The sequence below is a fragment of the Dendrobates tinctorius genome, unplaced genomic scaffold, assembly GCF_039654945.1.
Source record: "Dendrobates tinctorius isolate UK_male_01 unplaced genomic scaffold, ASM3965494v1 ptg000049l, whole genome shotgun sequence".
NCBI lineage: Eukaryota > Metazoa > Chordata > Amphibia > Anura > Dendrobatidae > Dendrobates > Dendrobates tinctorius.
This window is the reverse complement of record NW_027361717.1, coordinates 24,701,025-24,714,148: the sequence shown is the minus strand read 5'-3', so window position 1 is coordinate 24,714,148 and position 13,124 is coordinate 24,701,025. Positions and strand designations below refer to the sequence as shown.

At 42.8% G+C, this 13,124-nt stretch overlaps 1 protein-coding gene across 1 annotated transcript in view; it reads right to left on the bottom strand.

Annotated features, from left to right (window-relative positions):
- Positions 1-13,124, bottom strand: part of LOC141091149 (saxiphilin-like) — a 149,979-nt gene that overhangs the window by 51,991 nt on the left and 84,864 nt on the right. Inside the window, exon 15 of the mRNA XM_073576547.1 lies at positions 11,588-11,752. Within this exon, the coding sequence (XP_073432648.1) occupies positions 11,588-11,752 (165 nt within the window). The remainder of the gene's footprint in view (positions 1-11,587; positions 11,753-13,124) is intronic.

Sequence of the window (13,124 nt, the reverse complement as noted above, 5' to 3'; positions counted from 1 at the left end):
ACCCATGAGACATGACCACAAGTGACCTATGCAATCTCAAGAATGAGGATCCATAGGTCCATCCCGCTCATGTCTCATGGGTGATGAAGTTACTGACGTCATCGTCCTTGAGACATGACCGAGAGTAACCTATGAAGCCTCATTCTCAGAATGATGCTCCATAGGTTGCAGGAGAGAATCACTGGACATCGTGGGAACCCTATTGGATTAAATTGGAACTGTTAGAATTATTTTAATTATAAATGGGTAAACCAGAGAATGTGGGGGAGTCTTTATTCTAGTAATTTTTTTCCTGGGCTTGTGTTTTAATTTTTAAATATGGGGTTAGTTATGGGGGTATCAGATAGATGCCCCTCCATTACTAACCTCTGGGTTTGATGCCAGTTGACATTACACAGCTGACATCAACCCCAAAAACTATTAGCCCGATTGCCACCGCTCCAGGGCAATTGGGAAGAGCCGAGGCTAAGAGCCAGAATTGACACATCTAATAGATGCAACATTTCTGAGGTGGCTGAGGACTGGCCTTATTAGGCTTGAAAGGGGCTAATATCCACGGACCTTCACAGCCTATGTACTTTGCCTCGGCTGGTTATTAAGTAGGGGGGACTCCATGTCATTTATTTTGGGTCTCCCTATTTTTGATAACCAGCTGTCACATCGCCGCCAGACTTGGGGCCTGCTGTTCCGGTCGCGGCCACTAGGAGGCGCTGGACCGCTACTTCGTCGCCAGACTCAGGGACGGCTGTTCCTGCCTTGGCCACTGGGAGGGGCCGTGGTTCCGTCACATCAGACTCAGGGCCTACTGTCCCGGCTTTAGCCTCTAGGAGGCGCCGGTCTGTCACGTTGCCTTTAAATTCGGGGTCTGCTGTTCCGGTCGCGGTCACTAGGAGGCGCCATGGCTCGCCCGGGAGTTATGGTGCTGACAGAGTAAGGGCACCTGCGCAGGCATCTGGTGGACGCAGGCTCCGCCCCTCTGTCAGTCATCAGAAGGTTACTGCATCATCATCTGGTCTGGTCCTGGGGGCGGTACTGATGACATCATCAGTCCAGGAACCTGTGAGGGGTGACCTGATCCCTCAAATACCTTGGGACTGGTCTTGCAAGCCGCCGGATATATTCTTGGCTCCCCTGTGTGCTACTTGGTGATTGACTATTGTTTGACTCTGACCTCAGCCTGGATTTCTGACCCCTCTATTGCCTGACGATTCTGTAGTTCTGCTATTCTCCCGGTTTGTGACCTTGGCCTGGATATTCTGACTCTGCTTCTGCCTAACGATTCTGTACCTCTGCCGTCCTCCTGGTTTTTGACTCTGACCTTGGCCTGAATTTGACTCTGCTATTGCCTGCCGTTTCTTGTTCTTCTGCTGTTCGCCTGGTTAAGACTCGGATTCCCGACTACGCTTTTGGTCTTGTCTATTAATCCCTTTCTGGCGATCGTCCTGCTCTGGCCGCTGCTCATATTGAGACAGCTACCTCCTGGGCTCTGCTGAAAATCCAGATCCCTGTATAGGGGTAAAGGGTATCAGTGTTTCTCGGGGTGTTGTCTGGCTGCAGCCCAGAACCGCAGACGGACGTCACACCAGCAAAGGCAAAAAAGATAGAATCAAAAGGTCCATGGATATTGGCCCTTTCCCAACATAGTAAGACCAACTTACACCTGTCTGCTTTCCCTTGTCTGGTTATTAAAAATCATGTTGTTTTTTCCATTTATTTATTAAGTACACACAAGGCACTGCTCTACTCTTCCACCTGGACCTCCGCCTCCTGGTTCAAGATTATTTTTATTATTTTTTAAAATTCTATATTATTTTAAGTAATTTCCCTAGCCACATTTGTTTGCAGGGAAATAGTCCTGCTCTTACTCCCATTTTGCTTCCTTTTGCAGTCCCCTAGCCCTTACTACAACCATTTTACAGCACCAAAGTTTGCGTCTCCATAGACTTATATGGGGTTTAGGGTCACGTTCGGGTCAAGTTCTGGTGTCCAAACTGAACTTTGGACTAAAGTTCGGACGATCCCGAACATCCACGGGTCCGCTCATGCGTACTCTTCTTGTTTCCTCTAGTCTACTTTGCCTACATATTGGTGCAAAATCTCAGTTGCAGGGTATGTTTATTCTGTACATATGGAAACATCCTTCAGCTACTAATAGAAAGCGAATCAAGTTCGCTTTGGATAAAACAAATGTCTCATTTCATAGCCATTGAATTATACTGAAGACACAGCAGATGTACAGCAGTTACAGCTGATACAGATATACAATACTAGCTATGAACTCGTTCTACGCCCGGGTGGCGAGCATTTTTATTGGTATATGGTCTCCCATCCTGGTATGTGCTGCCACCCTCCTATCCTGGTATGCATGGCACCCCTCATTCCTATCCTGGTATGCTTCGTATCCTCACCCCCCCATCCTGGTATGCATGGCACCCCATTCTTCATCCTGGTATGCATGGCCCCCTCACCCCCCCAATCCTGGTATGCATGGTACTCCCTCATTCCTATCTTGGTATGCATGGTCCCCTCACCCCCTATCCTGGTATGCATGGTACCCCTCATCCCACAATTCTGGTATGCATGGTACTCCCTCATCCCTATCCTGGTATGTATGGTCCCCTCACCCCCTATCCTGGTATGCATGGTCCTCTCACCCCCCTATCCTGGTATGCATGGTCCCCTCACCCCCTATCCTGGTATGCATGGTACCCCTCATCCCCCAATCCTCGTATGCATGGTACCCCTCATCCCCCAATCCTGGTATGCATGGTACTCCCTCATGCCCCAATCCTGGTATGCATGGTACTCCCTCATCCCCATCCTGGTATGTATGGTCCCCTCACCCCCAATCCTGGTATGCATGGTACTCCCTCATCCCCATCCTGGTATGTATGGTCCCCTCACCCCCTATCCTGGTATGTATGGTACCCCTCATCCCCCAATCCTGGTATGCATGGTCCTCTTACCCCCCTATCCTGGTATGCATGGTCCTCTTACCCCCCTATCCTGGTATGCATGGTCCTCTCACCCCCCTATCCTGGTATGCATGGTATACCTCATCTCCCAATCCTGGTATGCATGGTACCCCTCATCCCCCAATCCTGGTATGTATGGTCCTCTCACCCCCTATCCTGGTATGCATGGTCCCCTCAACCCCTATCCTGGTATGTATGGTCCTCTCACCTCCCCTATCCTGGTATACATGGTCCCCTCACTCCTATTAAAACTACACACATACAAAAAAAAAACAAACAATTATACTCACCCTTCTTTCCTGTGCTCCAGCGGTGTCACGTTCTGCTGGAGGCCGGGACAGGAGTGCAGCCGGAATCGCGCATGCCCATAGCGCTGTCCGGCGCCATATTGCTGAAGACACACTGCAAGTGTGTCTTCAGTAAAATGGCACCAGATCGCGCTATGGGCATGCGCGATTCCGGCCGCACTCCTGCCCCGGTCTCCGGCCGAAGAGAAGCGCTGCGGCAACTCTCCTCCCGGTCAGGTAAGTATGTAAGTATGGTTTTCAGCAAGTGATCTACTAGCTAGAAATAATATCTTCACCAGCAAGCTAGACAAATACAAGAAATTAAAACTAATAAACTTTATTCTAAATAGATTAAAAAAGGACTTAGTCCATTTTAAAAAATGCACATGTACAAAAACACAAACACAAACATAAAACCGCTGAATGCGGTAAGACCAAACTTCAAAAACTTTCCGGTTTACTCTTAGTGTCGTAGTCCAAATAGTACATAGGCACTCCTTCAGAGTATCCGCTTAGTATAAATTTGTTTGGAACAAGCACTCTCTTATAGTGCCATAAATTGTCTATATTAAATCCATTGCTTTTGAATCGATGTGTTACTACTGTATTACATCTATCATTCACACTCTCAATGATTTTTGACAATTTTTACAACAACAGCCTATATTATACACAATGGCATGGCACACAATCTGAGCTTCTTCAACTAAGGTGTGAACCTATACATTGCTCTAGTTATGCAGTTCACCACCTCCACAGACTTCTTTTAGAAAAAATAACGTATATCATGGAGAGATCTCACCCAGATGTTTTTCAGTAATGGGTTCCTCCATGTGACGCTCCCTTCTCCCTACGCGTTTCACCGTCCAGATCATCAGGGGAGTCTCTGGGTCAAACCTAATGCCTTCATAGAAAAAGTGCCATCACAGGGCTGTTCATTTGGTTGCTTTTTATAACATGCACTCATTAGTATGTTCCCGCCTCCTACAAGTAGGTGGGTGTATGCCCATGACCACTTCCTGTTGATGTGTTACTATAGTGATAGGCCTATTGCTCATATGTTTCTAATGCCACCTTCTGACTCATTCAAATAAAACCTTTATCACAAGTATACTCAGACATATATGATTGCGCAGGAATCAACCTTCTCATAAGGTATACACTCATGCGCGCTCTATATACTTCATTCAGCTTATCGGGTTACCTGGTAACGCGCTGACGTCACTCCTCTCTCCTTCCTTTCTGGCGTGGGCACACCGCGCCTGCGCGCTCTTCACTTGTCAAGTCCAACCCTCCTTCCTATGTCAGAGCGCTTGTTTCCTCCCATCGCTGAGTCACCATCCAGGGACACAACGCGCCTGCGCACTCCATATGCAGCCGCTTCTTACAAGCTTCATCCTCTAAGTGCATATAATCCCATCACAGGGTTATCACCCGGGAACACTTGTATATCTATCTACCCTTCATATGCGCTTCATCTAGTACTTTCCTTGCGTCTGTCAACTTATGTCAATTTTCATATAAGTATAATTAGCGTTATTTAGCGAAGCGACAGTATATGTGAACTTTAGTATTTTTTTTTTAAAAAAAACGATATTGATCTATACCCGCATATAATTACGATTAACATATTTTAGCGTTATATGGCAGATGTCCCCTGCTATTTAATAATACATGGCATATATACACTTTAATCACTATTAGTAACGGAAGTGTTCCCTCTACAATTCCCAGGATACATGTGGGCATAGATTTTACCCTTGTGTAAGATATATAACAGTCATTTTGGGCATACTTCACAGATTCATCATCCGATATTGAGATCTTTAAGTAATAAATCTAAAGTATTAAACTCTGTTTCAATACTCCTTGATTTTCTCTTTTCAACTATCTCAATCGATCACCTAGGGCTATATACAGTACTTGACTTGGACTTGATACATCTCCCTTCGAGACGAAACTTCTTGTCGTCTCTTTGTCTCACTCTAGTTTATTTAACGGCTTAACTCCGCACTTAAGGGAACAAAAAAAAAGACCATAAGTCCTATTAAAAAGGTGTAACCCCTTCGGTCTCCCTCCTGAGTAACCCCACTACCCTTTAACTCCTATACAGGGATCTGGCTTTACGTGGGGCACAGTGGAGCTTGTCCTCTGGGGTTCAGTACTCATTATATGTGGTATGATAAGTTATAAAAAAGCCGCAAAGGATAGTTGGTCGTTCAGGCCTGTTGGTTGGAGTGTCCTCAACCAGAAAATCCATTTACATTCCTTCTGGAGGATCACTCTATCCCAATCTCCTCCTCTATGGGGGTAGGGAACTTTCTCTATCCCAATAAATTGGATTTTACTATAATCACCTTGATGTATCCTATTGATGTGGTTCGCTATGGCTGTATCTCTTCGATTCACCACATCACCAACATGTTCACGTATCCTCTTCCTGAACTCTCTTCTGGTTTTCCCTACATATTCCATCCCACATATACAAGTTGCCTTATAAATCACCCCACTAGTGCGACAATTAATAAACTGTCTAATGGTGTAAGTTTTCTTGTTGTTCGTACTCATAAAAGTCTTCCCTTGCGTTACTGACTGACATGCTATACAGTTGCCGCATCTATAGCACCCTTTTACCTCCCTTTCTAACCAGGTGCGTGTTGGAATCTCTCTAAAATGACTGTGCATGAGTCTATCTTTTAAAGATTTATTCTTTTTATATGTCACTTGCGGTTTAGAGCCTAACGTTTTCTCGATATCTGTATCCATTTTAAGGACTGGCCAGTGTCGTTCTAAAATTTCTTTAAATTTTTCTGACCCATTCGAGAACTTGGTAATAAAACGTGTAACCTCTCTGTCCTCTTTTTTTTCCCCCTTCCTTAATAGTTCTTTTCGATCTTTCTTTAAAGATTCCCCATAAGCGGCCTTCAAAACGTGATCTGGGTATCCTCTCTCCCGGAATCTCTCCCTCATGTCATCAGCCTGTTATTTAAATTTCTGAGGGTTTGAGCAGTTACGGCGTAACCTCAAATATTGTCCTTTTGGTATCCCTCTTTTTGTGGAAGAGGATGATTGCTCTCCCATCTTAGAAGTGAGTTAGTAGCTGTTGGTTTCCTATAATTGCTCGTTTCTAGGATTCCATCAATTCCCTTTTTGACACACACATCCAAAAATCTCATTTCTGATCTATGTACCTCATATGTGAATCTAAGGCCTAAATCATTACAATTAAGGTCATTCACAAAAGAGACAAACTCAGATTCTGTACTCCTCCAAATCACAAAAATATCATCAATATAGCGTAGCCATAGGGCTACGCTATCATGTCGAGAATTCATATCGTTAAACACAATTTTTTCTTCCCACCAGCCCAGGAGCAAATTTGCATAAGTGGGCGCACAAGGGCAGCCCATTGCAGTGCCCCTGAGCTGGTGGAAGTACTTATTCCCAAAGAGAAAGACATTATTTGTAAGGCAGAATTTCAAAGCTTTTAAAACGAAATCGTTATGTTTCATAAAGAAGCGTCCCCGAGATTTAAGATAGTATTCCACAGCCATCAGGCCTTTTTCACGGGGTATCGAGGAGTACAATGCCTCCACATCTATGCTCCCAAAAATCATGTCTTCCTCAAGGCATATACCATCTAATCTACATAGAAGATCACCTGTATCTCTAATATATGAACTCAAGTTCGTTACAAAAGGTCTTAATATCTGGTCAAGATACATTCCTAGATTCTGGGTCACACTATTAATACCTGCCACTATAGGTCGACCTTTTAAAGGGGTAAGACCTTTATGGATTTTTGGGAGGCAATAAAAAGTCGCCATAGTAGGATGTAAGGGAATCGAGAAGTCTTTTTCTTTTTTATCGATGACTTCCGAGTCAAAGCCTTCATTAACTAACGTCCTAAGAGAATCAGATATACTCACTATGGGGTTAGATGATAATATCTCATAACTCAACCTGTCTTCTAATATAGAAAGGCACATGTTCTTATAACTAGATGTATCCATAACAACAATGTTCCCTCCTTTGTCGGAACTTTTTATAATGACACTCCTGTCATTCTCAAGTCTCTTAAGACTTTCCATCTCCTCTTTCCCCAAGTTATAGAACCTTGAGTTCAAAAGATCTCCTGATTTCATCAAATCATTTGTAACAAGATTAACAAAGATATCAATTGAGTTAACATCACCTGTGGGAGGGGGCATAACCGTACTTTTTTTCTTTAGATCTGTAAATGGGCCCTCGCCTTTAAGATTAGGATTATCATCCCCCAGGTGAAACAGGAACCGTACATCCTGTAATAAATCTTCGGAGATACCCAGTTCTTGGGAAAACCTCTGATCTTGTTTAGAAAAATGTTTTTTCCATTTTAATTTACGGGCAAACAGGTGTAGATCTTTCACGGTTTCAAAGATGTCTATGTCTGATGTTGGTACAAAAGAAAGACCTTTACTAAGCACACACATCTCAGTTTCAGTCAGGGGGCGTTGTGATAAATTAATTACCTCTGGCCCTCTGGTCCGCTGTGTGGATTTAAGCGGTGTCTTAATGGATAACTTAGATCTAAAAAATCTCTCTTCGGTGACCTCTTATGGGAGCCTCTATTAAATTTACCCCTTTCTCGAATGGGTCAGAAAAATTTAAAGAAATTTTAGAACGACACTGGCCAGTCCTTAAAATGGATACAGATATCGAGAAAACGTTAGGCTCTAAACCGCAAGTGACATATAAAAAGAATAAATCTTTAAAAGATAGACTCATGCACAGTCATTTTAGAGAGATTCCAACACGCACCTGGTTAGAAAGGGAGGTAAAAGGGTGCTATAGATGCGGCAACTGTATAGCATGTCAGTCAGTAACGCAAGGGAAGACTTTTATGAGTACGAACAACAAGAAAACTTACACCATTAGACAGTTTATTAATTGTCGCACTAGTGGGGTGATTTATAAGGCAACTTGTATATGTGGGATGGAATATGTAGGGAAAACCAGAAGAGAGTTCAGGAAGAGGATACGTGAACATGTTGGTGATGTGGTGAATCGAAGAGATACAGCCATAGCGAACCACATCAATAGGATACATCAAGGTGATTATAGTAAAATCCAATTTATTGGGATAGAGAAAGTTCCCTACCCCCATAGAGGAGGAGATTGGGATAGAGTGATCCTCCAGAAGGAATGTAAATGGATTTTCTGGTTGAGGACACTCCAACCAACAGGCCTGAACGACCAACTATCCTTTGCGGCTTTTTTATAACTTATCCTACCACGTATAATGAGTACTGAACCCCAGAGGACAAGCTCCACTGTGCCCCACGTAAAGCCAGATCCCTGTATAGGGGTTAAAGGGTAGTGGGGTTACTCAGGAGGGAGACCGAAGGGGTTACACCTTTTTAATAGGACTTATGGTCTTTTTTTTTGTTCCCTTAAGTGCGGAGTTAAGCCGTTAAATAAACTAGAGTGAGACAAAGAGACGACAAGAAGTTTCGTCTCGAAGGGAGATGTATCAAGTCCAAGTCAAGTACTGTATATAGCCCTAGGTGATCGATTGAGATAGTTGAAAAGAGAAAATCAAGGAGTATTGAAACAGAGTTTAATACTTTAGATTTATTACTTAAAGATCTCAATATCGGATGATGAATCTGTGAAGTATGCCCAAAATGACTGTTATATATCTTACACAAGGGTAAAATCTATGCCCACATGTATCCTGGGGATTGTAGAGGGAACACTTCCGTTACTAATAGTGATTAAAGTGTATATATGCCATGTAATTTTTTTTAAAAAAAATACTAAAGTTCACATATACTGTCGCTTCGCTAAATAACGCTAATTATACTTATATGAAAATTGACATAAGTTGGCAGACGCAAGGAAAGTACTAGATGAAGCGCATATGAAGGGTAGATAGATATACAAGTGTTCCCGGGTGATAACCCTGTGATGGGATTATATGCACTTAGAGGATGAAGCTTGTAAGAAGCGGCTGCATATGGAGTGCGCAGGCGCGTTGTGTCCCTGGATGGTGACTCAGCGATGGGAGGAAACAAGCGCTCTGACATAGGAAGGAGGGTTGGATTTGACACGTGAAGAGCGCGCAGGCGCGGTGTGCCCACGCCAGAAAGGAAGGAGAGAGGAGTGACGTCAGCGCGTTACCAGGTAACCCGATAAGCTGAATGAAGTATATAGAGCGCGCATGAGTGTATACCTTATGAGAAGGTTGATTCCTGCGCAATCATATATGTCTGAGTATACTTGTGATAAAGGTTTTATTTGAATGAGTCAGAAGGTGGCATTAGAAACATATGAGCAATAGGCCTATCACTATAGTAACACATCAACAGGAAGTGGTCATGGGCATACACCCACCTACTTGTAGGAGGCGGGAACATACTAATGAGTGCATGTTATAAAAAGCAACCAAATGAACAGCCCTGTGATGGCACTTTTTCTATGAAGGCATTAGGTTTGACCCAGAGACTCCCCTGATGATCTGGACGGTGAAACGCGTAGGGAGAAGGGAGCGTCACATGGAGGAACCCATTACTGAAAAACATCTGGGTGAGATCTCTCCATGATATACGTTATTTTTTCTAAAAGAAGTCTGTGGAGGTGGTGAACTCCATAACTAGAGCAATGTATAGGTTCACACCTTAGTTGAAGAAGCTCAGATTGTGTGCCATGCCATTGTGTATAATATAGGCTGTTGTTGTAAAAATTGTCAAAAATCATTGTGAGTGTGAATGATAGATGTAATACAGTAGTAACACATCGATTCAAAAGCAATGGATTTAATATAGACAATTTATGGCACTATAAGAGAGTGCTTGTTCCAAACAAATTTATACTAAGCGGATACTCTGAAGGAGTGCCTATGTACTATTTGGACTACGACACTAAGAGTAAACCGGAAAGTTTTTGAAGTTTGGTCTTACCGCATTCAGCGGTTTTATGTTTGTGTTTGTGTTTTTGTACATGTGCATTTTTTAAAATGGACTAAGTCCTTTTTTAATCTATTTAGAATAAAGTTTATTAGTTTTAATTTCTTGTATTTGTCTAGCTTGCTGGTGAAGAAGTATGTAAGTATGGCGTCGGAGATGGCGGTATGCAGTATGTACGGTACCGCCATCTCCGGCGCCATACACACTCCTCACCGCTGGATGCCTCATTCTGTCTGGAGCCAGACTGCGCAGGCGTGTCGCGCTTGCGCAGTCTATAAAGGCTTTGGACAGAGTGACGATTACAGCGTTATATTATAGATATGCAGCTGATAGAGATGTACGGTATATACAGATGATACAGGTATACAGTATATACACTAATACAGGCTTCCAGTATATATAGCAGAGACAGAGGTACAGTATATACAGCTGATGAGATGTACAGTATATACAGCTGATACAGATGTACAGTATATACAGCTGATACAGATGTACGGTATATACAGCTGTTACAGGTGTACAGTATATACAGCTGATACAGATGTACTGTATATACAGCTGATACAGATGCACAGTATATACAGCTGATACAGATATACAGCTGATACAGATATACAGTATATACAGCTGATACAGATGTACGGTATATACAGCTGATACAGATATACAGTATATACAGCTGATACAGATATACAGTATATACAGCTGATACAGATGTACAGTATATACAGATGATACAGATGTACGGTATATACAGCTGATACAGATATACAGTATATACAGCTGATACAGATCTACGTTATATACAGTTTTTACAGGTATACAGTATATACAGCTGATACAGATGTACAGTATATACAGTTGAAACAGATAAACAGTATATACAGCTGATACAGATCTACATTATATACAGCTGTTACAGGTATACAGTATATACAGCTGATACAGATATACAGCTGATACAGATGTACAGTATATACAGATGATACAGATGTACATTATATACAGCGGATACAGATGTACAGTATATACAGCGGATACAGATATACAGTATATACAGCTGATACAGATGTACGGTATATACAGCTGATACAGATATACAGTATATACAGCTGATACAGATGTACGTTATATACAGATGATACAGATATACGGTATATACAGCTGATACAGATATACAGTATATACAGCTGATACAGATATATATACAGTATATATAGCTGATACAGATGTATGGTATATACAGCCGATACAGATGTACAGTATATACAGCTGATACAGATATACAGTATATACAGCTGATACACATGTACACTATACGCAGCTGATACAGATGTATGGCATATACAGGTATACAGTATATACAGCTGATACTTACCAAGGTCACAATTTTTGGTCTTCTTAGAAATCAGATAGACAGGGATATTCCATCCCATCATGTCCCCAACACCGGTGTGACAGGACTTTTTGCCTTGAAGATTGTTCCATGTGATATCTTTATCCTTCTTCTTCACTATGGCTACAATTCTGTATGAGCCAAACTCTGCATAAAAAATAAAGATTCATAGTAAATACAGGTCACCTCTAAAATACCTCAGTAATGAGCTGGATATTTCATTTGGAGGGAAAACAGTGGCAAATCAGAGACATGATTCATATGTTTTACATGTAACATTTGGAGTGGATTTTCCTCTGTGTAATATGAAGGGTAAAATCTGTAATTAATTCAGCACAAAAAATTCACAGATTTAGTAATAGAGATCCCCATACACATATCTGCCTTACAGAGACCTGTAGGTAATGTTCAAGACACGCTGATAAATCTGGCAGTGATATTCTGGTGTAAAGTGTAAGGTTTTATGTCAGTGATATCAGCAGATCTATAACTACAGTATTCACTAGAGTCTGTACTGTACCTATTGTGACAGGGTCACTGGTGCCGTATGTGAGGGGAGATATATGTCGCAAAGGTTATTATCGTGTGATGTGAAAGCCATAAGTTTTCTTCCAGCATGATATGTGCGGAGAGTAAATCAGTCGTTCTCAGGGTCTGGCTTTCATAGTGAGTAGGTCAGAGATGGGTGGGACGCCTACTCACTATATCTCCACCTCAAGTGTGTGTGTCATGATCCATGCTGGATCATGACAGATAAAAAGCACAGGTAACTTTTTTTTTCCTTAAGCGTGTGCTTAAGTTTTGGTTTTGCCCCCGGTGGCCATTAGGATTATTACACAGTGGTGTCTTTTGTTCTAGTTTGCCCCCGGTGGTGGTGAGCGTCATTGCACTCTGGTTTCTTTAGTGCATGTGATTATAAAGCAAGTGTGATTTGCTGGCTCTTACCTATAAAAGAGATTCAGGTGTTGCAATCACGGTTGGTGATAGTGTTCATTTCAACCATCCTTGGTGGAGGAAGGATCTAGAGAGAGGTCCTGGCAGCTCAGTCAGAGCCCTATTGTGGAAGGAGTCAGAGGGGATTTCCTTGCAGCTCTGACAGAGCTTGGTGGCAGCTATTCAGGAGGAAAGCTGCATTCTGGTGGTGGACTCAGAGCAAAGCTAAGTGGTGTTTCCCCGTTTGTGTTTTTCCTTAGTGTGTATTAGTACAGCGGTGGGGCCAGTGCCTGCGCCACCCAGCTCCCTAGCAAGGGATAGGTGTAGGGTGTGCTAGGGCGACAGGTTTCTGATTGGCGCCCGGTGCGGAATCGGCATAGGGAACGTTAGGAGCGTTAGGGACACTGACTCAGGGGAGTGCAGGAGGTCTCCACGTCCCCGTTCCCTATCGCAGGGCCCACCGTTGTAACTGTTTTCCCTTCCCCTTGTCTTGTTGTTTTAGTTACCGGCCTGCGAGCCGTGTCACACAGGACAGTATCATGTGCCGCGTCTTGTTGTTTTAGTTACTGGCCTGCTGGTCGCATCA